Here is a 27,884-nt window from a genome sequence, read left to right as displayed (position 1 = left end):
GCAATGAGTCATCAAGCCACGGAGCTGGAGGGGAGGACCGAGCCGGCCGGGAGGATAGGGGACATAGAGAGTCAAAGGATGCAGAAAGGGAGGAGAGGAGGGTTGAGGAGGCAGAATCAGGAGATTGGAGGGAGAAGGTTTGAGCAGAGGGAAGAGATGATAGGATGGAAGAGGAGAGAGTAGAGGGAGAGAGAGAGCGAAGGTTGCGACGGCGCATTACCATCTGTGTAGGGGCAGAGTGAGTAGTGTTGGAGGAAAGGGAGAGAGAAAAGGATATAAAGTAGTGGTCGGAGACTTGGAGGGGAGTTGCAGTGAGATTAGTAGAAGAACAGCATCTAGTAAAGATGAGGTCAAGCGTATTGCCTGCCTTGTGAGTAGGGGGGGACGGTGAGAGGGTGAGGTCAAAAGAGGAGAGGAGTGGAAAGAAGGAGGCAGAGAGAAATGAGTCAAATGTAGACGTAGGGAGGTTGAAATCCCCCAGAACTGTGAGGGGTGAGCCATCCTCAGGAAAGGAACTTATCAAGGCGTCAAGCTCATTGATGAACTCTCCAAGGGAACCTGGAGGGCGATAGATGACAAGGATATTAAGCTTAAATGGGCTAGTGACTGTGACAGCATGGAATTCAAATGAGGAGATAGACAGATGGGTCAGGGGAAAAATTGAGAATGTCCACTTGGGAGAGATGAGGATTCCTGTGCCACCACCCCGCTGACCAGATGCTCTCGGGGTATGCGAGAACACATGGTCAGACGAGGAGAGAGCAGCAGGAGTAGCAGTGTTTTCAGTGGTAATCCATGTTTCCGTCAGCGCCAGGCTAGAAGCAAGATGAAATAATGTCTAGATGTTTTTTACAGTGGAGATCAACTTAATGAATTGGCTGGCTGGGCTGATGGAACACTGGATGTGCAGGGATTTCTCAGATGGAGCAGAAAACAGGATGCCCATTTTTGCGTCATAGGCTTACCCGTGCTAAATGGGTTCTTTAGTATGGCTTAGAATGTGTGTCAATGCTTGTTTTGACCAACCCGTTGTAGAGAACAGCGCTTTGGTCCACAATGCTTTATGCTAGAAACAAACTGTAAAATACCTGGGAAAGACGTGACTCCGATGCATATGGGGATATCATTGTTATGTTTATTTGACATTCAGAGGCTGACTTTGCTTGGGAAGTACTCTAATTCTGTCACTATCAATTGATTAAGCTATTCCCTTTCTGTACAATAGAAGATGTTAAAACCCAGACAGCTTTTAGGGAAAAACTTGTGACCTTCTCTCATTGGGTTAAGCCACGGAAGAAGAGTAGCCAGCAGTTAAAGCTTACATTTTTCTGCGTCGGTAGGCCTACTCTGTCTGGGGTGGAATGGTAGGCCTAACTTTTGAAAGTACCATGCTCAGATTCTTAATGACGTCTCAGATGTAATTTAATAATAATAATATGCCATTTAGCAGACGCTTTTATCCAAAGCCACTTACAGTCATGCGTGCATAATTTTTTTTGTGTATGGGTGGTCCCGGGGATCGAACCCACTACCTTGGCGTTACAAGCGCCATGCTCTACCAGCTGAGCTACAGAGGACCGTTTTTTTGCAAACAGGGACAGTTTCCTTGCAAACAAGACACACTGATTTGGCAATGGAGAAATATGATAAGATGAACACATAGGCCTATCTCTCTGTCTATTCTTAGCCTGTAATGTCGGTAATTTGTGTGTAAAATTACATGAAATGTTTCTAAGGTATTTTTTTCTTGGACCTGCAAATACGATGATAGATTCATGCAATGCTTTTACTATAAAGGAGCTCTTTCCACCCCTACTCTTGTCCACCGTGGTCTGCGAACCCACAACCTTCTGGCCCGCAGCCCTGTGCACTATCAAAATTCCCGCGTTGCCATGAAATGGTGACAGGAGGAAGAGAAGTGAGAAGTGAAAGAAAGTAATAATAATAATAATAATAATAATAAGTGATGAGTAGGACTATTAGGCATTAGCAACAGATCTTGATGAGGGTTATTTTAAGCGATTTTAATCATGATGCTGAAAAGACAGCACCGTAACCAAGTGTGCACATATCGTTCTGGGTTCCACTGCACAAGCGGGGGTCCATGGAGTTTTATGAACATCAACGCAGACGCATTGAATTTGGATCCTAGATCTCATTGGTGTGATGATGAGGTTCATGCAGTGGAACAGTTTGTCTGCATACGCAATAGTAATCTCTGTAAGCTAAGTACTCGGACAGTAGGGCAAGTTCAAGTGCATCATACATGAGCCCCAAGTCCATAACAAACTGTTTTGAGGACAGCCGTTTTAGCAACCCCTGGTTGAGTTCTGTCTGTGGCTGTTCTTGTTACATCGGATTTGACCAGCTCAAAGTGGTAAAGCCTCCGACTGATGGGCCTCTGCACAAAAGCCTACAGTTATTCATAATTCACGCCACCGCCAGAGAGAGAAGACAGGGAGCAAATCACCATTTACCTACCTATAGGCCGCTATAACCTACATATTTATTTAGTTTGTCATTCTATCGTTTTCATGGAATTTTTGTGGTAATTAAATAGAATTTATTTAGAATTTATCAGAAATAATTTTTACCAGCTCTGTGTATTCTCAAATTGAAAGAAGTGAGAGTGCTGCTCCCTCACGCTACGGCAGCACTACATCCCTGGGAGGTACTCAGATCCAGACTCATTGCAGAGAAGAAACTAAAGTCTGGGGGTGTAGCGCTTGGCCGGTGCATAGGCAGTTCAGTTTATTATTTAACATCCTAAATCATGCCATATTTTGTAAATGTGTAAACTTGAGGTAAAAAGTAAGTTGATCAATTCAAGGTTACATTACCATGTGATCAATGACGTCTGAAGCTTCGTTTGATCACTTTTTTGAAACGTGTTGCAAAATGCAAGATACAAAGATTTCACTATTGTGATGGTGCTTTCTTCAATGCCAAGTTGCTTTCAAACACCGACCTCTACTGGACAATTTATATGTACATTTATTAAAAAATGTTTTCAACTACATACCACCTGAACGGGAGCTCAGCAGGTAGGGTCAAGGATTAGGAAACAACTAGGCACAGGATCGAATCCTGGCTATCTTTGGACACTTACTTTCTGTGAAACCACACTATCTGCACATTGTTGTTCAAATAATGTGTTTTATTTAGTATAGCCTCTGATAATTTTTTAGAAAAAATTAGTTCCAGTATCTCAGAAACATCTGGCCTCTTGGGCTTTTCACGCACGACAGTGTCTAGGGTTTTCCGAGAATGGTGCAACAAACAAAAAACATCCAGTCAGCGGCAGTCCTGTGGGTGAAACACCTTGTTGATGAGGGACTTCGAATAAGAATGGCAAGAATTGTGAAAACTAACAGGGGGGCCACAAACAGGCAAATAACGGCGCAGTACAACAGTGGTGTGCAGAACGGCATCTCGGAACACACAACTCGTCGGCCCTTGTCACGGATAGGCTATTGTAGCAGATGACCACACCGGGTTCCACTCCTATCAGCTAAAAACAAGAAGAAGCGGCTCCAGTGGACACAAGATCACCAACACGGCACAATTGATGAGTGGGAAAACGCCCGGTCTGACGAATCCCATTTCCTGTTGCGTCATGCTGACGGCAGAGTGAGGATTTGGCATAAGCAGCATGAGTCCGTGGCCCCATCCTGCCTGGTGTCAACGGTACAGGCTGGTGGCTGTGGTGTAATGGTGTGGGAAATATTTTCCTGGCACACCTTAGGTCCCTTGATACCAATTGAGCAACGTTTGAACGCCACACCTTGTAGAATCCATGCCACAAATAATTCAGGCTGTTCTGGAGACAAAGGGGGGTCTGACCCGGTACAAGATGGGTGTACCTAATAAATTGGCCACTGAGTGTATTTGAAAATGGCCCAGGGACCAATCACAATTGGTATTCAAAACAAAACATGATGTAATTGGTAAATGAGTTGCACACACAATCTATTGGTCAGATATTTGTGACTCATTTACCAATCACATGATGCTTTTTTGTATTACCATTGTGATTGGTCCCTGAAACCATAGGAGGGCATTTTGAAAAGAATAAAAGCCTCCTTCATTTTTTATTTGTATAGTAAGTAGGCTAAACCCTGGCACTGATGAAGAAGCACTTTTTTTAAAACTTCCACTGTCCACAGAGAGTTGCTGAATTGCCTCTTCACTTCAGTTTGCTACTCAATTCATGCACCATTGGAGAGCAAGGTAAAAGCATTGTTCCCTTCCCCCTGTAGCCTAGCCTAAGTAATTAACCCTAAAAGCACTGACATAGTGGCGCAGTGGTCTAAGGCACTGCATCTCAGTGCTTGGGGCGTCACTACAGACCCCCTGGTTTGATTCCAGGCTGTATCACAACCGGCCGTGATTGGGAATCCCATAGGGCGGTGCACAATTGGCCCAGCGTCGTCCGGGTTTGGCCGGTGTAGGCCGTCATTGTAAATAATAATTTTTTCTTAACTGACTTGCCTAGTTAAATAAAGGTAAAATATATATTTTGCTTAAAAGTGCCAACTGGGGTCATTTTTGACCCCAAATTAGTAATGATTGCAAAGAGACACTGTCTGTCAAGCAGTAACACTTGTTTATTTTATTAATCTTTTGTGACACAAGTAAATGGTTTAAATTCCCCCAAATAAGCATATATTTCTTACATTTTCACACATTTACAGTGGGGAAAAAAGTATTTAGTCAGCCACCAATTGTGCAAGTTCACCTACTTAAAAAGATGAGAGAGGCCTGTAATTTTCATCATAGGTACACGTCAACTATGACAGACAAAATGAGATTTTTTTTCTCCAGAAAATCACATTGTAGGATTTTTAATGAATGTATTTGCAAATTATGGTGGAAAATAAGTATTTGGTCAATAACAAAAGTTTCTCAATACTTTGTTATATACCCTTTGTTGGCAATGACACAGGTGAAACGTTTTCTGTAAGTCTTCACAAGGTTTTCACACACTGTTGCTGGTATTTTGGCCCATTCCTCCATGCAGATCTCCTCTAGAGCAGTGATGTTTTGGGGCTGTCGCTGGGCAACACGGACTTTCAACTCCCTCCAAATATTTTCTATGGGGTTGAGATCTGGAGACTGGCTAGGCCACTCCAGGACCTTGAAATTCTTCTTACGAAGCCACTCCTTCGTTGCCCAGGCGGTGTGTTTGGGATCATTGTCATGCTGAAAGACCCAGCCACGTTTCATCTTCAATGCCCTTGCTGATGGAAGGAGGTTTTCACTCAAAATCTCACGATACATGGCCCCATTCATTCTTTCTTTTACACGGATCAGTCGTCCTGGTACCTTTGTAGAAAAACAGCCCCAAAGCATGATGTTTCCACCCCCATGCTTCACAGTAGGTATGGTGTTCTTTGGATGCAACTCAGCATTCTTTGTCCTCCAAACATGACGAGTTGAGTTTTTACCAAAAAGTTATCTTTTGGTTTCATCTGACCATATGACATTCTCCCAATCCTCTTCTGGATCATCCAAATGCACTCTAGCAAACTTCAGACGGGCCTGGACATGTACTGGCTTAAGCAGGGGGACACATCTCGCACTGCAGGATTTGAGTCCATGGCGGCGTAGTGTGTTACTGATGGTAGGCTTTGTTACTTTGGTCCCAGCTCTCTGCAGGTCATTCACTAGGTCCCCCCGTGTGGTTCTGGGATTTTTGCTCACCGTTCTTGTGATCATTTTGACCCCACGGGGTGAGATCTTGCGTGGAGCCCCAGATCGAGGGAGATTATCAGTGGTCTTGGCCATAGTGGAGTTTGGAGTGTGACTGTTTGAGGTTGTGGACAGGTGTCTTTTATACTGATAACAAGTTCAAACAGGTGCCATTAATACAGGTAACGAGTGGAGGACAGAGGAGCCTCTTAAAGAAGAAGTTACAGGTCTGTGAGAGCCAGAAATCTGTAGGTGACCAAATACTTATTTTCCACCATAATTTGCAAATAAATTCATTAAAAATCCTACAATGTGATTTTCTGGATTTTATTTTCTCATTTTGTCTGTCATAGTTGACGTGTACCTATGATGAAAATTACAGGCCTCTCTCCTCTTTTTAAGTGGGAGAACTTGCACAATTGGTGGCTGACTAAATACTTTTTTTCCCCACTGTATAGTCAAATTTGATGTTTAAAAATAAACGTTTATGTGTGTTTCAAGATTTGAACAGATATGTTGATACATTTCATCCATAGCCACTTGTTATGAACATTTGTCTCCTATTCATTTAAAGTGCTGTGTTTCTGTGGTAGTCAGAAGCGGAAAAATTTGCGATTTAAATAATCTGACCTAAGATGGCCACCGATATGTGCGATATGGGCGCCGGTGCCATCCCACTTTTAGCTCTAATTTTGGAACATTATGGGCTATCAACTCAGTTCCAATTGCATCTGAAAGATGAGACTCATTGTCTGGAAAATAAATATGTATTCAAATTCTCTAGTTCTTTTTTAGTTATAGTGGCTTCCATGTCCCCCAGGGGGCAAATCTGGGGTGGCTCAATATCTATATATTGTGCCAAATCACAAAGTTTACTATTGAGTCCACATTTTCAACTGTGCACCAGTGGTATACAAAGGATATATATTTTTTCATTCCTCCATATTAACACAGGAATCATGGTCATTGGTGTTTTTTTGTCGGTAACTATTTGCTTGACAAAGTCCAACAATTTCAGAAGGACCCCCTTGGGGTAAAGATTTACCCCTGTTGGCACTTTAATAATTAATTTTAAAAAACATAATTGTCATAGCCTACAATTATGAACAACTATTGCATTTCATAATACATTTTGCATGTGCTTGAAACTATTTTGCCGTACAGTCTGAATATGCCTGAAGACCACACGTTCTTCTTCCCGCCCTATCCAGCGCACCGCCAAAGAGTGATTCTACCACACTGGCGTTCATAGAGGTCCATGTGCTGGACGGCAGAGCCATCACCATAGTGAGCAGCTGACCACCAAGACCCAGACAGACTGGGAGTGGGTGGAGCAGACACTCACAGACAGCTGTCAAGGTAGTCAGACTGTCAGACTTTTGGGTTCAAATGGGTCACACTTTTCTGCTGTTCTCCCCCTCTGATAACTCAAACACCTGTCAGCTCCTTCCTGCAATTATTTCCTCTCTCCTAGTTCAAAGTGAGTTGGAGAAGTTTAAGCCAAAAGCCTTGGTAGAATCACAGACAGTCCTGGAGATTATAGTTATTGGGCCAGATTCAGAGGTAAGGTACGCTAATGTATATGATTAGTTATTAGAAATGCAATCATAATGTAGGCTAGCTAGCCTATTCAATCAATGAATATACCAACAATCCAACAATCAGAAAATAGATAATAACAAAACTGAAAAATCTATTGGTGTGGTGGTATGAAAGGATACAACTTTTGTGTCCTCTTTCTAAGAATGAAGAGACAGATAGGAAGAAGGAGAAGTAGTTGTATGGTATACCTAATGTGGGGCCACCTACACTTGTACAACACTTTTGCATAATTGAGAGGAGTGAATGAGTGATGGTGAAGCTTGCCTACTCTAGGTCCCGGTGGTGTCCAGCTCTTGATCTTCTGGGGATCAGTCCGAACGGGAAATAGAGCTTGTTGTATGTGACTACTGCCAGCAACCCAGTAAGCCCTTCATAAGCCGCAAACAATTGGAAAATAATCCTGACCTGGAGTTGGTGAGTGTTGCTGAAGATGATGTTTTTCTTCAGACTATCAATTCAAAGCAAATCAATGCAAGTAACAACGGGCCAGTCTAAGCCTTTTGATACTCTTTTCAGAGAGAGACTGGAACGATTGCAGTCTTAGGTTCCTTTATGGCTCCTGGTTTGGATAACATGCTTCTAAGATTGTAGATACAGTTGAAGTCTGAAGTTTACATACAACTTAGCCAAATACAGTTAAACTCAGTTTTTCACCATTTCTGACATTTAATACTAGTAAAAATACCCTGTCTTAGGTCAGTTAGGATCACCACTTTATTTTAAGAATGTGAAATGTCAGAATAATAGTAGAGAGAATGATTTATTTCAGCTTTTATTTCTTTCATCACATTCCCAGTGGGTCAGAAGTTTACATACACTCAATTAATATTTGGTAGCATTGCCTTTAAATTGTTTAACTTGGGTCAAACATTTCGGGGTAGCCTTCCACAAGCTTCCCACAATAAGTTGGGTGAATTTTGTCCCATTCCTCCTGACAGAGCTGGTGTAACTGAGTCAGGTTTGTAGGCCTCCTTGCTCGCACACACTTTTTCAGTTCTGCCCACAAATGTTCTATAGGATTGAGGTCAGGGCTTTGTGATGGCCACAATACCTTGACTTTGTTGTCCTTAAGCCATTTTGACACAACTTTGGAAGTATGCTTGGGGTCATTGTCCATTTGGAAGACCCATTTGCGACCAAGCTTTAGCTTCCTGACTGATGTCTTGAGATGTTGCTTCAATATATCCACATAATTTTGTGAAGTGCACCAGTTCCTCCTGCAGCAAAGCACCCCCACAGCATGATGCTGCCATCCCAGTGCTTCACGGTTGGGATGGTGTTCTTCGGCTTGCAAGCACCCCCTTTTTCCTCCAAACGTAACGATGGTCATTATGGCCAAACAGTTATATTTTTGTTTAATCAGACCAGAGTACATTTCTCCAAATAGTACGATCTTTGTCCCCATATGCAGTTGCAAACCGTAGTCTGGCTTTTTTATGGCAGTTTTGGAGCAGTGGCTTCTTCCTTGCTGAGCGGCCTTTCAGGTTATGTTGAAATTGGACTTGTTTTACTGTGGATATACATACTTTTGTACCCGTTTCCTCCAACATCTTCACAAGGTCCTTTGCTGTTGTTCTGGTATTGATTTGCACTTTTCGCACCAAAGTACGTTCATCTCTAGGAGACAGAACGCATCTCCTTCCTGAGCGGTATGACGGCTGTGTGGTCCCATGGTGTTTATACTTGTGTACTATTGTTTGTACAAATGAACGTGGCTCCTTCAGGCATTTGGAAATTGCTCCCAAGGATGAACCAGACTTGTGGAGGTCTACAATTTTTTTCTGAGGTCTTGGCTGACTTCTTTTGATTTTCCCATGATGGCAAGCAAAGAGGCGCTGAGTTTGAAGGTAGGCCTTGAAATACATCCACAGGTACACCTCCAATTGACTGAAATTATGTCAATTAGCCTAACAGAAGCTTCTAAAGCCATGACATCATTTTCTGGAATTTACCAAGCTGTTTAAAGGCACAGTCAACTTAGTGTATGTAAACTTCTGACCCACTGGAATTGTGATACAGTGAATTATAAGTGAAATGATCTGTCTGTAAACAATTGTTGGAACAATTACTTGTGTCATGCACAAAGTAGATGTCCTAACCGACTTGCCAAAACTATAGTTTGTTGACAAGAAATTTGTGGAGTGGTTGAAAAACGAGTTTTAATGACTCCAACCTAAGTGTATGTAAACTTCCGACTTCAACTGTATGGGTTTGAATTAAGATCTCTTCTACACCCATAGAAGTGCCTTGATTTGATGTTGTGTGTTTGCCTTATTTTTCTACTCAGCTCTTTTACTGTGAACAGGCTCCAACAAATGCAAGAGATTCTCCTGGAATTGGAGTGGGCCTTAGCTGCTGTGGAAGGTGAACAGGAAGATTGATGTGGGCCCTCACCCACCCTTCGTGAGCAAACAGGAGAAGAGAGCTGCAAAGGAGCAGGCAGAGCAGAGGTGAGAGAGGATCTAATTGATGTTATACCCTGTCCAATTTGGTGCCAGCTACTTGAAACCCCCTGCAGTCAGCTCCTCTAATGGAATGATTGTGCGCCTCAATCACCTCTGACTATACATGTGCAATTGGCCCTTCTAAGACTTAAAAGCTAAATGTGGCCAAAGGAACCACTTTCCTGTCAAACGTCTGAGTTTTGGAGATAGGAGGGTGGCTTGGGATCTCGATATTCAGAGAGATTTCCACTTAACCTCCCAAAGTGTCCATCACTCTAACATTTTCACTCTGAGGAAAGCTAACCTCTATTTTAACCAATTTTAACTTCAGGTTGCTGGAATGGGGACTTCAGAGGGTCCAGAATACAGGCAATCAGAACCGCTTTTTCTCAGGTAAGTCCATCTTCACACTCTCACAAAAAACCATTGATACATTAAATAGGCATATATTTTATAATCTAACTGATAAATGAGATACAGTATATTGATTTAGTACTCTCCATGTCATTACTGGGTTATTTTCCTGTGTTTATAAAGGTGGTGGTCAGCTCAAAACCATCTCCTACAGACTGTCCAATGAGGTTTGGATTATCCGAGAGAAGCATTACTTCCCTCAGATGGATATCAGAGACTCCTCAGACATCTTCACCTTCCAGGGGGAGACAGAGAGGCAGAATGTATACAATCTCTGTACTGTCATTGACACCAGCTTCTCTCTTCCCTCTACACCTATGCCCTTACTGTTCAGGTCCATGGACCGTACCATTTAATTAGTGATTTATTTGTTTGTTTTTTAGAGATCACATTTGCTTCTGAGGTTATATCCAACTGGCAAACCCTTCATCACCCTATATCAAGATGGAACGGGTCATGTTTTGTATCCTTTTACAGTTTTTCTCAATTGCTAAAACACTAAACCCTATTGTCTGAACCAAATGCTCAGTTGCCTGAACCCACTGATTGAATCAATCACTCTTTTGGCACAACCATAAGCACTTTTCACCTGTTTAGACATAACTTGCCAACACATTTTCATTGTGATGCACCCGTGCTGCATAATGGTGAGCACAGGTGACAAAAGTCAAACACAATTAGAGCACAGGTGTCACCACTTGAACACAACAACTCAAAATTGATCACACTTGTGGCTAATGATGTGAGGGAACATATACAGTAAGCCAGTTCAGAGAGCACTGGTTTTGAGGCCCTACAATGGATAGAGATCTGAGAGGAAGAGTTCGTGTGAGAGGAGGTCGAGGTGGTCGAGGTGGTCAGCGAAGACAAAGAACAGTAATATCTGATGAAATCAGAGCTACTGTGATTGACCATGTTCTTGTCCATGGTATGAGCATGAGGGAGGCTGGACAAAGGGTACAACCAAACATCAGTAGATTCAGTGTGTCCACCATAATCCGAAGATTTAGAGAAGAGAACAGGTAATTACCTTTTTTTGACATTATAGTACAGTATGTAAATGTTGACAGCAATTACTGTATGACATACTATATACTGTACCACAGTATACTGTAAGTAAATATATGTTTCAGTACATCACTGTACCAATGTACTGTAGTATTGTAATGGAGGGTTGGTCTAACTGTTTGTAGGCCTAGTATTCCATGTATATTTTTGTAACTCCATGTTCTCTTTTTGTAGAATTTAAAGACTGCCACATGGGGGTGGGAGGACAGGTATGTTCTCCCCACACCAAGAGACCATAATTGTTGATATGGTCCGTGAGAACAATGCCATTAAACTGAGCGAAATTCAGCAGAAGATCATTGAGGACCATTTAAATTTTGAGGGTATCAACAGTGTCAGCCTCTCTACTGTTGATCGTGTCCTCAAGCGCAACAGACTGCGCATGAAACAGCTATACAGAGTGCCCTTTGATCGCAACTCAGACAGAGTCAAAGAGCAAAGATTCCAGTATGTACAGGTTGGCATATATCCAGACACATTCAATGTTGATTACTCTAAGTAGTGATTTACTGTAGTGGTCTAAATCACTTTTTTCCGTATCACTTACAAAACTATATCTATTTCTACAGAGGGTTTTTCAACTGGATGCAATGGAAAGACCCCATCAATACATCTACATGGATGAAGCTGGGTTTAATCTCACCAAAAGGAGAAGGAGAGGCCGTAATGTGATTGGCCATCGGGCCATTGTTGGTGTCCCTGGGCAGCGTGGTGGCAATGTCACATTATGTGCTGCCATCAGCAATCATGGGGTTGTCCACCATCATGCCAACCTGGGGCCCTACAACACTCACCAGCTCCTCATTTTCCTCAATCACATGCGAGATGCTTTGTTAGGGCAGCAGGATGAGCATCCCATCTATGTTGTTGTTTGGGACAATGTGAGTTTTCACAGAGCCCTCCAGGTTAGAGAGTGGTACAATATGAACCAAGGTTTTATCAATCTTTGCCTTCCACCGTACTCCCCTTTCCTAAACCCCATTGAGGAATTATTCTCCTCATGGCGGTGGAAGGTATATGAACGCCAACCTTACACCAGGGTAAATCTCCTGCAAGCCATGGGACTTGCCTGTGGTGACATAGGTGTGGAGGCATGCCAAGCCTGGATACGGCATGCCAGGGGTTTTTTCCCCGTTGCCTGGCCAGACAAAATGTGGCCTGTGATGTGGATGAAGTCCTGTGGCCTGACCCAGTACGGAGACATGATGCTGTGGCTGAGTAATGCACTTATTTATATATTTTTGTACTTTATTTTTACATGGGCTTACTGTACACAAGTGGCAAACGCATAAGATTTCTGTTTGTTTTTACAAGTGCTACATGTAAATGCACAAGATTTCTGTTTTGTCTTTTTGTACAAGTGCTAAATGCACAGTTTTGTTTTTGTTTTGCAACATGCAGTTAGCCTACAGTGAACAATAAACATTTATTTCTCCAGCTTCATGTCCTGAGCATTGTGTTTTCTATTTTTCTACGTAGTGTTTAGTGACTGTTCAGTAGTGTTTTTTATTTTGATTGACTCGGGGCACGATTTGACAACATAGTTCAGTTTTGAGCACAGATTGAACTGTTTTGAGGTGAAAGTTTGGTTTTGCAAGAAGAGTCTGAGGTTTTGTGAATGTAGCTTGAAAATTGGGTTTTGTGTTCACAGTTAAGAGAAAAGGAGAGCAGCTTTCAAGAAATGTGTCTTAGCAATCCAGAAAAACTGTATTAAAGGCAGAGGCTGTGGATCCGTAGGTAACCGCCCCCTTCCTGCCCCCATGGATCCCTTTTCCCCAGAGCTGAAAATTCTAATCACGTTCTGCGCATGTGTTTCTTTACCTCTACTTCACAAATGTTTTTTTTGTTGCATGGGCTGCGTCTCAATGCACCGCATCCGCCAATGGCGGCCTTCCACATCTGCGGTGGAAGGTGGCTGAGCTACAGTGGTGTTTGTCAGACCATGAGACGTCCCGAAAAACCACTGATTGAGAATTTGTATAATGATATTCGAGTTAGAGAGAGAGAGAGAGAGAGAGGAGAGAGAGAGAGAGAGAGAGAGAGAAGAGAGGAGAGAGAGAGAGAGAGAGAGAGAGAGAGAGAGAGAGAGAGAGAGAGAGAGAGAGAGAGAGAGAGAGAGAGAGAGAGAAGGCTGCAAAGAGATATATCTCTCTGGTTGGTCAGCCTCATATGCAGCCTTCTCAGAGTCCAGGCAACATAAGCACAAACAAAACATCATTAAAATATGTTAGGATCACTCTGGCCTGCACTCGTATAGTCCCAGTCGGTATTAGATAGAACGTCTGGGCCCTGCCTGCCTGTGTGGAAAACAACCTGTGGTTCCCTTGGTTACCCCTTTGGCTCACAGCAAAAACTTTTTCAAACACAAATTCATTGTTGTCTGCTTGTTTTAGTCAATTACAAACTACATTTAAGAAGAGTACAACATGTCTAAAGATTACTTTTCAGCATTGCCTGCTCCCAAGCATTCCCAAAATGTAATATTGTAGGGCTCCCTCATGCCCCTTTTCGCCACTTGAGTGAGTGCTAGCTAGCTACCAACCGGAACATTAATCTAGCCAAGACCAACTACACAAACAAATGGACTATAATGCTACAAGTAGTGAGTGGAATTACAAACAGACTATACTACACAAGTTAAATGTCTTACCTGTGACTAAATGTTTTCCACACACATAGCTACGTGTAGCCTACTTGGACACTGGGTCCCCACAATTTCCCACTCTCCCACGCTGAATAGCCTGAAGCCACAGGACTCTGCATTGCGAACCGTAGGTCAGGGTTTTTGACCTGGTTACATGTACATTGAATAACACAGCAGCTTTTCGGAATGTTTTGTTATTTCTGTATAACTAAAAATCGACAACGAAGTTGGCTCTTTTACACTGGGGGTCAATGGGAAAGAATGTTTGTTTTCCCCAATTTGTGGGCCTGGTCGAGGGGAATTCCTTATTATTACGTGAATATCGACTTGGAGTATTCCTGTTCATAAGAGTTTGGAATTTTGGAATGTTCAACATTCTTTAGTCAACTGACAGTTGATTCAAGACTCAAAATAACAGTCTGTCAAACCTGGAGGATTTATAAACTGTTTTTCAACTTGAGGTAAGCAAGCAAAGCATTTTAATGTCTAATGTATGTTAATCTAGATGAATATTTTGTCAATATGAAGAAATATGTTATTGACATCTTGTTTTAGCACCACCAAAATGTTATATTGAAGACTCTGTTTAGCTAGCTAGCTAACAACTTGCATTAACTTAATTTAGCTAAATTAGCAAGTAGGCCTACAGTAAAAAAAAATATTTAAAAGCAGGTTGTTACATTGTTTCAGTTGCCTATGGAGTCCATGGTGGATCAGAGAGGGGAAGGGATCATGTCAAATGTTTCAACTTCAATGATATCTCAGCTCCATCAACACCTTCATCTTAAGATGTCTCAAGACATCTTGAGACATAAAGTTGATCTACTCTTGCTAAACAGGTGAGACTGCAATTCTGGGCTTTCTTTTGCAGTTTTATTAACCTTTTACTGCAGTGGGCTAAATCAGGGTCACACAGAATGATTCTTGGTAGTCTTAAACAAATCTACTTTGAAACAAAAGTATACACCCCACTCACATGGATATGGGCTGTAAAGAAAAAGAAGAGACCTGTACCATGTCAGATAGAGTTGAAATGTATTCAATTTTTTGTTTGCATCCAAATATTTCACTTTATATACACTACCGGTCAAAAGTTTTAGAACACCTACTCATTCAAGGGTTTTTCTTTATTTTTTTACTATTTTCTACAGTACATTGTAGAATAATAGTGAAGACATCCAAACTATGAAATAACACACATGGAATCATGTACTAACCAAAAAAGTGTTTTCAAATAGCCACTCTTTGCCTTGATGACAGCTTTGCACACTCTTGGCATTCTCTCAACCAGCTTCACCTGGAATGCTTTTCCAACAGTCTTGAAGGAGTTCCCACATATGCTGAGCACTTGTTGGCTGCTTTTCCTTCAAAAAAATAATAAAGAAAAAACCTTGAATGAGTAGGTGTTCTAAAACATTTGACAGGTAGTGTACATCACAGAAGACTGAAATATAACAAAACTGTTTGACATAGAAACACAGTTTTTCGTCTTTAAAACAATTATAATATATTTATTAATTATTAAAAATATTAATAACATTCCACCCATGAAGCCAAAGAGGGTGCTTTTGGTCATTGAGTGCAGGAAGGGGCTACATAGAGAATACATCTACAGTACATGTTATGTCAAATATATCCCAAACATAAAATATAGAGAAATGTCTGGTCCATTTATTGATTGTTTTGTTTTGTCTTATTGATCAGTGATGCCAACCTCACATGCTGCAGAGTAGATAGAATTTATTTGGATTAACTGATGAAGTAAGTTATGACTGTGCATGTCTCTGAATTTTTTTAAACATGATAGTTATTGTGTAATGAACACAGTGTCACGATCGTTGAGAGACGGGTCAGACCAAGGCGCAGCGTGGTATGCGTACATATTTATTAATGACAATAAACACTTGATAAAACAACGTAATGTGAAGCTCAAACAATGGCTACACACTAACAAGCCAAACACGAGTCAAGATCCCACAACTAAGGTAGGCAACCAGGCTACTTAAGTACGATCCCCAATCAGAGACAATGAATGACAGCTGCCTCTGATTGGGAATCACACCCGGCCAAACATAGAGAGATCAACCTACAGTGGGGAAAAATGTATTTAGTCAGCCACCAATTGTGCAAGTTCTCCCACTTAAAAAGATGAGAGAGGCCTGTAATTTTCATCATAGGTACACGTCAACTATGACAGACAAATTGAGGAAAAAAAATCCAGAAAATCACATTGTAGGATTTTTAATGAATTTATTTGCAAATTATGGTGGAAAATAAGTATTTGGTCACCTACAAACAAGCAAGATTTCTGGCTCTCACAGACCTGTAACTTCTTCTTTAAGAGGCTCATCTGTCCTCCACTCGTTACCTGTATTAATGGCACCTGTTTGAACTTGTTATCAGTATAAAAGACACCTGTCCACAACCTCAAACAGTCACACTCCAAACTCCACTATGGCCAAGACCAAAGAGCTGTCAAAGGACACCAGAAACAAAATTGTAGACCTGCACCAGGCTGGGAAGACTGAATCTGCAATAGGTAAGCAGCTTGGTTTGAAGAAATCAACTGTGGGAGCAATTATTAGAAAATGGAAGACATACAAGACCACTGATAATCTCCCTCGATCTGGGGCTCCACGCAAGATCTCACCCCGTGGGGTCAAAATGATCACAAGAACGGTGAGCAAAAATCCCAGAACCACACGGGGGGACCTAGTGAATGACCTGCAGAGAGCTGGGACCAAAGTAACAAAGCCTACCATCAGTAACACACTACGCCGCCAGGGACTCAAATCCTGCAGTGCCAGACGTGTCCCCCTGCTTAAGCCAGTACATGTCCAGGCCCGTCTGAAGTTTGCTAGAGTGCATTTGGATGATCCAGAAGAGGATTGGGAGAATGTCATATGGTCAGATGAAACCAAAATAGAACTTTTTGGTAAAAACTCAACTCGTCGTGTTTGGAGGACAAAGAATGCTGAGTTGCATCCAAAGAACACCATACCTACTGTGTGGAAGTTTCCACCTACCGGTGGAAACATCATGCTTTGGGGCTGTTTTTCTGCAAAGGGACCAGGACGACTGATCCGTGTAAAGGAAAGAATGAATGGGGCCATGTATCGTGAGATTTTGAGTGAAAACCTCCTTCCATCTGCAAGGGCATTGAAGATGAAACGTGGCTGGGTCTTTCAGCATGACAATGATCCCAAACACACCGCCCGGGCAACGAAGGAGTGGCTTCGTAAGAAGCATTTCAAGGTCCTGGAGTGGCCTAGCCAGTCTCCAGATCTCAACCCCATAGAAAATCTTTGGAGGGAGTTGAAAGTCCGTGTTGCCCAGCGACAGCCCCAAAACATCACTGCTCTAGAGGAGATCTGCATGGAGGAATGGGCCAAAATACCAGCAACAGTGTGTGAAAACCTTGTGAAGACTTACAGAAAACTTTTGACCTGTGTCCTTGCCAACAAAGGTTATATAACAAAGTATTGAGAAACTTTTGTTATTGACCAAATAGTTATTTTCCACCATCATTTGCAAATAAATTCATTAAATATCCTACAATGTGATTTTCTGGATTATTTTTTCTGATTTTGTCTGTCATAGTTGACGTGTACATATGATGAAAATTACAGGCCTCTCTCATCTTTTTAAGTGGGAGAACTTGCACAATTGGTGGCTGACTTAATACTTTTCCCCCCCACTGTAGATCTACAACATAGAAATACACTAACATAGATCTCAACAGAAAACTCACACCCTGACCCAACCAACAAGAGTTCTCTCGATCAGGGCGTGACACACAGCCTATTTTTATTTAGTCAGGATACAAGGATGGAAGACCGCATGTTAGTAACTCAACCCAAGGTAAGCTGTCACCTAGCAAATACATGTGAGAACACTGCATTGCAAAAAAGAACATAACACAGGCAATGTTCACTTATTCCCATGAGAACAGAGTGCTTAACTGATTCATTCTATTTTCAGACTTGACATACGATAAAGCTGGGGTCCTATCTGGTGTCAAACATTAAGCCCTTATGGACGGTAGGGCTTTCTGCTTAGGGTGAGGTATTTATAATTGAAGTACAAGAAAATTGCAGGATAGATGTGATTTTGTTATTGATATTACTGTATATATGATAGCTAATTACTTTTTTCTTTCCAGTCAGAATTTCATAAGGAAGCTTTGTACGTTTGTTCTCTAGCATCATGATGAATAGACACAGTGATTTACGCCTGTAATTTGTCTTCAGATTTGACTTCAAAACAATAAAGATTGGGTCCTACCTCGCCGCCAACATTGAGCCGTACCCCACAGCAAGCCAGAAGGTGACCAAAATATGGGAATATTTTATATGTGTTGGTACTGTACAGTGTTGCTAATCTCATGGACAAGCTCCATCCCATGTGGTCTGACTGTTTTCTGTTGTGCTTTTCTCTCCCAGCTCACCCATCCAGAAGGCCTTGTTATGCTGGGGCCAGATATCCTGCAGAAACATCTCCAAATGAAAAGCCTGGAGATTTAATCTCTGCTGGACCAGATTCCGACCAGCATGTCCTACCAGTATTCAGCCAATCCCCACAACATTAAGCACCATTACAGCATTGCCCAGATGCAGAGACTCAGAAGCAGATGGAAAAACAAACCTTGCCCAAAAAGACCAAAGCACCCATGGCCTCTAAAGAAATATAGTATTGGTAACAACCCAAAGCCTGTGTTGTTTTTGTATAAATCTCGTTGCTATGAAACCAAGGCATTTAGCATTTTACTAACTAGAAAGAAATACAGATGTGTGTAGTTGTGCTAAAATGTTACATGGAAAAGGCAGGTCATGCATCTTGTCAGATACATTTTGAATATATTTTTGTATTAATGGTTGGCCTATTGTAAATGGAATAATGAGCCAACGGTCCACCGAAAAAGAAAATGAGGCACCTCACTCTACACAATCACAAGTAGGCCTAAAAGATGAAGCTGAGGTGCCAACAACCCTTGAACTCACAGTTGAAAACGTGCAGAGGTTAGAGCAGCAGTTTGATGGCACAGAATGGCTGTACAGCAGCAGTCGCAACTTGGAGGGGTATGTGGAGCAATGCAGCCAAATGGACTGGGAGGCCGGGAGAATCGAGGAGATCTGCGAGCAGGATATTAATGGTAGGTCTACTAATATTAGGTACAGTGCCTTCAGAAAGTATTCACACCCCTTTACTTTTTCCACATTTTGTTGTGTTATAGCCTGAATTTAAAAAGGGTTAAATTGAGATGTTTTGTTCACTGGCCTACATACAATACCCCATAATGTCAAAATGAATTTTCAAAATGAAAATCTGAAATGTCTTGAGTTAATAAGTATTCAACCACTTTGTTACGGCAAGGCTAACTAAGTTCAGGAGTAAACATTTGCTTAACAGGTCACAATAAGTCACATGGACTCAATAATAGTGTTTAACATTTACCTCATCTCTGTACCCCACACATAAAATTATCAGTAAGATCCCTCAGTCGAGCAGTGAATTTCAAACACAGATTCAACCACAAAGACCTGGAAGGTTTTCCAATGCCTCGCAAAGAAGGGCACCTATTGGTAGATGGGTAAAAAACATTAATTACAGACTTTGAAAATCCCTTTGAGCATGGTGAAGTTATGAATTACACTTTGGATGGTGTATCAATATACCCAGTCACTACAAAGATACATGCGTCCTTCCTAACTCAGTTGCTGGAGAGGAAGGTAACCGCTCAGGGATTTCACCAAGATGCCAATGGTGACTTTAAAACAGTTACAGAGTTAAATTACTAAGATAGGAGAAAACAGAATGGATCAACAACATTTTAGTTACTCCACAATACTAACCTAATTGACAGAGTGAAAAGAAGGAAGCCTGTACAGAATAAAAATATTCCAAGACATGCATCCTGTTTGCAAAAAGGCGCTAAAGTAATACTGCAAGGAATGTGGCAAATAATGAACTTTCTGTCCTGAATACAAATGTTATGTTTGGGGCAAATTCAATACAACACATAACTGAGTACCACTCTCCATATTTTCAAGCATAGTCGTGGCTGCATCATGTTGCATGGGTATGCTTGTAATCGTTAAGGACTGGGGAGTTTTTCAGGATAAAAAATTAACAGAATGGAGCTAAAGCACAGGCAAAATCCTAGAGGAAATCCTGGTTCAGTCTGCTTTCCACCAGACACTGAGGGATGAATTCACCTTCCAGCAGGACAATAACCTAAAACACAAAGCCAAATCTACACTGAAATTGCTTACCAAGAAGACTGAATGTTCCTGAGTGGCCCAGTTACAGTTTTGAAATGGTTGTCTAGCAATGATCAACAACCAATTTGGCAAGACTTACAGCTGTAATCACTGCCAAAGATGCTTCTCCAATTATAGACTCAGGGGTGTGAATTATTATGTAAATGATATATTTCAGAATGGAATTTTCAATAAATTGGCAGAAATGTCAAAAAACATGTTTTCACGTTGTCATTATGGGGTATTGTGTGTGGTAGAGGGGTGAGATTTTTTATTTATTTAATCCATTTTGAATTCAGGCTGTAAAACAACAAAATGTGGAATAATTCAAGGGGTATGAATTCTTTCTGAAGGCATAGGTGCAGGTATATAGCCATGAGATAACTAATAAACTCAGAATCTTCAATGCAAATAGGCCATGGCAGGTAGATGGCCATGGTAGACAGACACTTAATTACTCATATGTGCAGTAGCCTTCGGTTAAAATGATAGACTATGACATTTCTGAATAGTCTCTTCAGAGGAGCTGGAACTGCGAGACCACATGAGGACAGCTTCTCAAGATCTGTGCCCACGGTATTTACATAATTTATGTTAAAAGGAATCTTGTGACTTCATTTAAGAGTTGGCATATTATCCCAAAAAAAAATTCGGCTGAAAAATTAGAAGTCAAAGGAAAAAAATAAAGTGCAATGAGTTTTCATGTTAGTGATATTACTTTGGTTGAACTGAATGCCCTGAACCCCATCTAGGATTGACTCTCCTGAATATGTGGAGGTCTATGCATTCGATGGCAGAGTCATCTCCAGAATCAGCACGAGGACACAAACAGACTGGGATTGGGTGGACCAGAGGAGACATGAGGAGAGTAGCCAAGGTAAGAGAAAGTGTCATTTTACTGTACAGTGGAGTAACGTTATAATTACTATGGGAGATATGATTGGTGATTGTTATAGGTCAGACTCCAGAATTATGCTGATCTTCAAAGTGGAGCATGTTGCTTACTTAAGTCGTCTACTTTATTTTCTCTTGACAAATTCTTCCTTTGCAGTCAACATTCAGTCAGAAGAAGTGACTCCAAAACCTGCAGAGGAATCAGGGACCCCCTTGGAATGTGTGGATACAACACTTGACTCTACAATGCTTGAGGTAGCTAGGCAAAACAAGGATGTTTAAAAAGAAGGCCCTCACTATGACCAATGTAGTACATTTCACTTGAAATGTGATCCAAGAAATTGCTATTGCCTGTCTCTGAGAAGTCCCTGAAGTGCTCCAAGTGTGCGCTTTGTGTTGAGAGGAAAAGTCTACATCTTCATCTAGGGCCATTTTAATTGTTACCAATTTAACAGGCATCCACATCGAAGATTAGCATAACTGTACATACAATATCCAGAAATCTGGAGTTTCTCAGTTTTCACTTATTCATGATGAGCAAAGTGGGCACTTCTGTTGAGAGTTTAGTAAATGATGAACAGCCTTTGTTGTCTCTATTTAGAATATTCCTAAAAACAAGGACCTGGAGATGAATATGTCCCTCGATAATGAAGTATTGGATACTCTCAGCAAGGATCCCCAAACTCCCACAGCGTACAGAGTAGAAACTAAACAGTCACCAACACATTTTGACATGGTAATGTTTTTTATTATCACCGTTGGATTGTTTTATATAACTTTCTCAATATAGTTTTTTCTAAGTACATTATGGCTTAACCTATTCAACTCAACACTGTCGCGACACAGTTATACACTGATAACTGCAGTACACATATTATAATTTCTTGCAGCATATTTGCATACAATATTTTTAGAAAGTAGTGTACCCTTGGTACATAGGCCACTGGCTTGATGGACATGCCTAAAAGGGACAGGTTTAGTGCACCGTACTGGATGTTGTCAACCGAGCTGAATGCCTGATCTCCTTCTAGATCAGATGGGCATCCAGCTCAGACTCATCAGGGGAGATGCTGGAGAGTGAGTTGGACTCTATTCCCTGTGAGTACTGCCTGCAGCCCAGGAAGCCCACTGTGACCAGAGACCAGCTAGTCAACAATACGGACCCAGAGGAGGTGAGGCCTTCACAAACCACATAATGCTCTCACACAAATCTTATACAGCCAATAAGGACAAACCTTTTGGGTGAAACTGAAATTCACTGTAAGATTAGTCACCATGGAAATAAGATCCATGGCTTGATACTTTCATATCTCTATTAGAGGCAGAGCCATGTCGTAGGTTTACCTGTCACTTAGATTGCTAAACAAATCACCTTGACGTAATTTTAGATGTCAAAATCAATTAGATTATACATGAATCATGTTTTTATATATATAACTTTGTGTATTTATATCATACAGTTTTTATTCAATTGAAAAGGCATTTCAACAAATTGGATGTTAATTTCTAAAAGAGGCATGTTTGGGATATCTCTTCCTCTGATGGGTTTGACATGTTTTTTGTTCTTCCTGTCAGTTGTTTTGTTGTGAGTTGGCCTGGAGGATGAATATGTTTCTGATGGAGGAGGAGGAGGCGGCTTTCGCTGCGATCCAGGGGAGCAGGAAGATTGATGTAGGCCCTTACCCACCCTTCAAGAAGGCTGCAAGGGACCGGGCAGAGCAAAGGTCATGACCTGTCTCTCGTATGATTGATGGGGCACTAAAAAGATCACAATACAATACACTCGAATTTACTGTAACTTTGATATGATATACCGCAGCACTTCTTTAAAACATCACTGACATCTTAATGGTACTGTTCTCAAACATCAGGTTGAAAGAATGGGAGAATCAGAATTGCCTGTTTTCAACTAAACAAAGTAAGTCTACTCACAAGGTCACCACCCCTTTGTTACATGAAATGTATTATATAATTCTTTAAGATACTGAAAGTTGTTTGGAATCCACTGATTAAAGTGAAAAACTTTTAATATAATAGAGACAGACATCTTAGGCTGGTGGACTTTATTGACATTTACCTCATTGTGTTGATGCTTTTAACATTGCAGGATCTAAAGTTAACTTGCGTAACACCATTTGCTATCGACTTTCAAATGAGGTCTGGACTGCAGAGAAGGAAGACCTATTCGCCAAAATGGAAATCATTGATTCTCCAGACACTCTCACACTTTATGGAGAAGAACAAGGACATAAGGTATACTAACTGAACTTTTAATGACGATTTTCAGCACGGGTGATGTTAACAAATAGATTAGCTCACTCAATATACTTCAGTGAGGGCCAATGGCTTGTACAGTACATGTCAATTCATGATTGCTGTTTGATTTTACAGCACACACTAATCAAGCTCTATGAGAGTGGTCAATCATTTGTCACCATATTTCCAGATGGAACAGGACAGGTTTTGTATCCTTTTGGAGAGATTACTCGGAAAATGTATTCAAAATATTTAAGACATTTATTTTGAGTTATATGTTGTATAATGTTTTTAAAAGTATTGATGATTAGAGAGTAAGCAGGGGGGTCGGATCGTTGACCTTAATGGAGTGAAAGCTATCCATCAGGAAGACTTGCCGTTCTCATATTTGCTGTCCATGGTGCTGATTACACCTATGTGATACAGGAGGACAAAGATCTGGTACCCAACATCCAGGCCGTCTTTACATCCAGGGGCCAGGCCACCTGCTATCATCCCAATGGTCTTATATGGTATGTACAGTTGAAGTCGGAAGTTTATATACACTTAGGTTGGAGTCATTAAAACTCGTTTTTCAACCACTCCACACATTTCTTGTTAACAAACTATAGTTTTGGAAAGTCGGTTAGGACTTCTACTTTGTGCATGACACAAGTAATTCCAACAATTGTTTACAGACTTATAATTCACTGTATCACAATTCCAGTGGGTCAGAAGTTTACATACACTAAGTTGACTGTGCCTATAAACAGCTTGGTAAATTCCAGAAAAGGATGTAATGGCTTTAGAAGCTTCTGATAGGCTAATTGACATCATTTCAGTCAATTGGAGGTGTACCTGTGGATGTATTTCAAGGCCTACCTTCAAACTCAGCGCCTCTTTGCTTGACATCATGGGAAAATCAAAAGAAATCAGCCAAGACCTCAGAAAAAAATTGTAGACCTCCACAAGTCTGGTTCATTCTTGGGAGCAATTTCCAAATGCCTGAAGGTACCACGTTCATCTGTACAAACAATAGTACGCAAGTATAAACACCATGGGACCACGCAGCCGTCATACCGCTCAGGAAGGAGACGCATTCTGTCTCCTAGAGATTAACGTACTTTGGTGCGAAAAGTGCAAATCAATCCCAGAACAACAGCAAAGGACCTTATGAAGATGCTGGAGGAAACAGGTACAAAAGTATCTATATCCACCGTTAAACAAGTCCTATATCGACATAACCTGAAAGGCCGCTCAGCAAGGAAGAAGCCACTGCTCCAAAACCACCATAAAAAAGACAGACTACGGTTTGCAATTGCACATGGGGACAAAGATCGTACTTTTTGGAGAAATGTCCTCTGGTCTGATTAAACAAAAATATAACTGTTTGGCCATAATGACCATCATTATGTTTGGAGGAAAAAGGGGATGAGGCTTGCAAGCCGAAGAACACCATCCCAACCGTGAAGCACGGGGGTGGCAGCATCATGCTGTGGGGGTGCTTTGCTGCAGGAGGGACTGGAGCTACTGACTGTTTTGCTAGCGTTGAGGCGTTTTCTTCCGATATTGGAGGGCCAGCATGTGTTGGTAAGGTCCGACAACAGGACGGCGGTGACGTACTGTACATCAACAGGCAGGGGGGGACGCGGTCTCTCTCTCTCTGCTAAACTTGGCCTGTTATCTGCTATATGGAGGAGTGCGCATTTCCTGTCACTCAGGGCGACGTATCTTCCCGGATCTCAACGTGGGTGCGGATCTACTTTCCAGGGGGGTCCTATCTCTACGGAGTGGAGACTGCTCCACTCGGTGGTTGTCCAGATATGGGACCAGTTCGGCAGGACCGACATAGATAATTACACATTGTGAGAAAACGCGCATTATCGTCTGTTCTTCTCAATGAGGGATCTGAGTGCTCCGTTGGGAACGGATGCTTTGGCGTATCAGTAGCCTCGGACCCTGCTCTTTGCATTTCCTCCGGTGGACCTGATTCAGGCCACTGTGGAGAGGGTCCGTCAGGAGGGTCTGTTGTTGATTCTGGTGGCTCCCCATTGGCCCAGACAACCCTGGTTCCTGGAGATCATCCGCCTGTTGGGCGGGGACCTGTGGGTTTGGCCACTGAAAAGTTGAAATTGACGGCTAGTGGTTTACCCTCGAACAGGATTATGACTATACAGTCGTTGCGTGCGCCCTCTACGAGAAGGTTGTATACATATAAGTGACGTGCGTTAGAGGGTTGGTGTCAGGTTAAAGGAGATTCTCCTTTTCAGAGCTCTTTGGTGGAAGTGGTTATGTTCTTGCAAGAGTTTTTTGAGGTGGGCCTTTCTTTTTCCACTTTGAAGGTCTATATGGCAGCCATCTTGGCATGTCATGTAGGGGTTGACGGCTCTACCCTGGGGTCTCCTCCTCTGGTGGTGCGGTTCCTGAAAGGTGTGCATCGGCTCAGACCAGTGTCTAAGCCTATGGCACCGACCTGGGACCTGGCTTTGGTCTAGTGTCGGCCAAGCACGTTGGTGATCTCCATCTCCATCAGTACACCCTCCCCATTTTGAGTTCGCGCCTGGCTACTCAAAAGTGATGTTATGTCCTAATGCAGCTTTTGCTCCCAAGGTTATGCCTATGTCTTACAGGTCCCTGGCTTTTGAGCTGTTCCATTTCTCGCCTTCTCTGTTTCCTTCTAGTGAACAACGGCGGTTCCATGGCCTGTATCAAGTGTGCGCTTTACACACGTATATGGATAGGACTGCGTTTGTGACCAGATTCCCTAATCCAGCTCGTGGTAGGGTGCTTTCCAAGCAGCGTCTTTCTCATTGGATTGTGGAGGCTATCTCCCTGAAATATGACAGCAAAGGACAAGGGTTGCCTAGCGGTGTGTGTGCTCTCTCCACTAGAGGTGTGGCGGCTTCCTGGGCATTGTTCAGGGGCATGACGAGTGGTGATGTCTGTGCTGCAGTGAGTTTGGGTTCCCCACATACCTTTTTCCCAGTGTGGCTCATAGTGTTCTTATGGCTGGGTCCGAGAGTGGGTGTTAAGCAGTGCGCAGGTTGCACATTTATCCGGGTAACACAGTTTCCTGTGGGTTTGAGCGATTGCAGCACGCGAGTACAGTTTCCAGGTCACTGCAAGTTTCCTGTGGGTTTGAGCCTCAGGCTGCCATGGTTTCCTGTGGGTTTGAGCCTCGGGCTGCCGTGGTTCATCAATTCTGGTCCCTGCTATGCAGCGTGTGTGCTTTACCAAGTCACGACAAGTATTCTGTTGTTTTGGACTTGCGGTCCCTTGTACGAGTTCTGACATTTCAGGCTTGTAAGGTAAGTGTTATTCTTGGAACCGTGGAGCCTATGGACTTGGGCTGCAGTGGCAGCTTGTCAGTGTGCATAGCCAAGTTGCAGCAGGTTCTGGTTGAGGCTTTGACAGTTCAGGCTTCTCAGGTAAGTATTAGGGAAAAAGGTGGCTTCTTTAACTTTTGGAGACGATGGAACCTGTGTGTGCTTGGGCTGCCGTGGGCCTCCTAGTTTGGTACCCTCTGGGCCGGCTTTGGACGTGATTGTATGTCCCCATAGTATGTTATACTGAGTGACCGACTGAAAGGGAACTTACAGTTTTGAATATAACTACTGTCCCCTGAAGGAGGGAACGAGGTATAACATATTTTGGTCCCGCGCTGTCAGAGGGTTTGGGCTCGCTGAAGAGCGGCACTGAATTGAGGAAATTAATGCAAGCCCAGCATTATAGCCAGGAAGGTGGGGCTTCTGAGGGTGGGCTCAGCATCCATTGGCCCGTTGGGCGTTTTCTTCAGGTGAATATGATTGGTTGTTGACTCCTCATAGTATGTTATACCTCATTCCTTCCTTCAGGGAACAGTAGTTATATTCATAATTGTACATTTGTGTGTTTCGTTTGCTTGGTTGGCAGGGTGAACCTGACCCAGCTGGGAGGCTCCTGCTGTAGTGACACCGGTGCTCTGAGGAGGCGCTGGAGTTGGCTGGACCACGAGCCCCACGTCCACGCCCCTCCCTTCCAGCCCATCTGTCTGACCCTCAGCCCCAACATCAGCCTCCGCATCCAGAACCAGGACTGCATCTACCTCACCTTCACCTCTCGCAAGAGCAGTGTGAGGTTCAACGTGGGGGCCAAACTCAAGGTGAGACACTGACTGTCCATTAGATTCAATACAGACACCAGATGATAGTGGCGTACATTACTCTAATCATGGGAGAAGCACAGGAGAATACAGTGCTTTATAATGAGCACTGAAGTGGATCACAGTTGTCACATCCTTTCCACAGCTCTCTACTAACACCCACTCATATCAGGGCTGATCACTTTGTTTTTTCCCCAGCTGGAGCACTTGAAGGGCCTGATGTTGCCTGGGCCAGACCTGGACCAGAGACACCTCCACATGAAGAGTGCAGAGATCTGCAACCTTCTGCAGAGGATCCAGGGCTATATCACCTACCAACAGGCCCCAAGTCCACAGAAGGTCACGCCCCAATACAGTCTGGTCTCTCAAATGGAGAGACTGAAGACACCTCTGGACAAGCACCGCTCAGTCAAGAAGAGAGTTCAGATAGCTACCAAAGCCATATCATTTATTTTTCATTAAATTATATTGGATACAGCAACTTGCTTTGT

At 42.4% G+C, this 27,884-nt stretch overlaps 1 protein-coding gene and 1 long non-coding RNA gene across 2 annotated transcripts; both read left to right on the top strand.

The window, feature by feature from the left end:
* The first annotated feature begins 14,250 nt into the window (after positions 1 to 14,250).
* LOC121556198 lies at positions 14,251 to 18,536 on the top strand. The gene is made up of 5 exons (XR_005998115.1): positions 14,251 to 14,324; positions 14,554 to 14,702; positions 17,845 to 17,923; positions 18,114 to 18,189; positions 18,306 to 18,536. It is a non-coding gene; the product is annotated as an uncharacterized LOC121556198 (long non-coding RNA).
* Positions 18,537 to 18,663: 127 nt separating this feature from the next.
* Positions 18,664 to 27,855, top strand: LOC121548438. The gene is made up of 12 exons (XM_041859874.1): positions 18,664 to 19,015; positions 20,636 to 20,699; positions 20,876 to 21,000; positions 21,175 to 21,272; positions 21,619 to 21,753; positions 22,049 to 22,189; positions 22,593 to 22,741; positions 22,889 to 22,935; positions 23,125 to 23,270; positions 23,700 to 23,785; positions 27,165 to 27,393; positions 27,592 to 27,855. The coding sequence occupies exons 1-12, from the start codon at positions 18,760 to 18,762 to the stop codon at positions 27,853 to 27,855; spliced, it is 1,740 nt and encodes a 579-aa protein (XP_041715808.1). The 5' UTR covers positions 18,664 to 18,759.
* Positions 27,856 to 27,884: the final 29 nt, after the last annotated feature.

This window comes from Coregonus clupeaformis, chromosome 4, assembly GCF_020615455.1.
Source record: "Coregonus clupeaformis isolate EN_2021a chromosome 4, ASM2061545v1, whole genome shotgun sequence".
Taxonomy (NCBI): domain Eukaryota; kingdom Metazoa; phylum Chordata; class Actinopteri; order Salmoniformes; family Salmonidae; genus Coregonus; species Coregonus clupeaformis.
The sequence above is the reverse complement of the archived record's forward strand: the minus strand, read 5'-3'. Positions and strand labels throughout refer to the sequence as shown.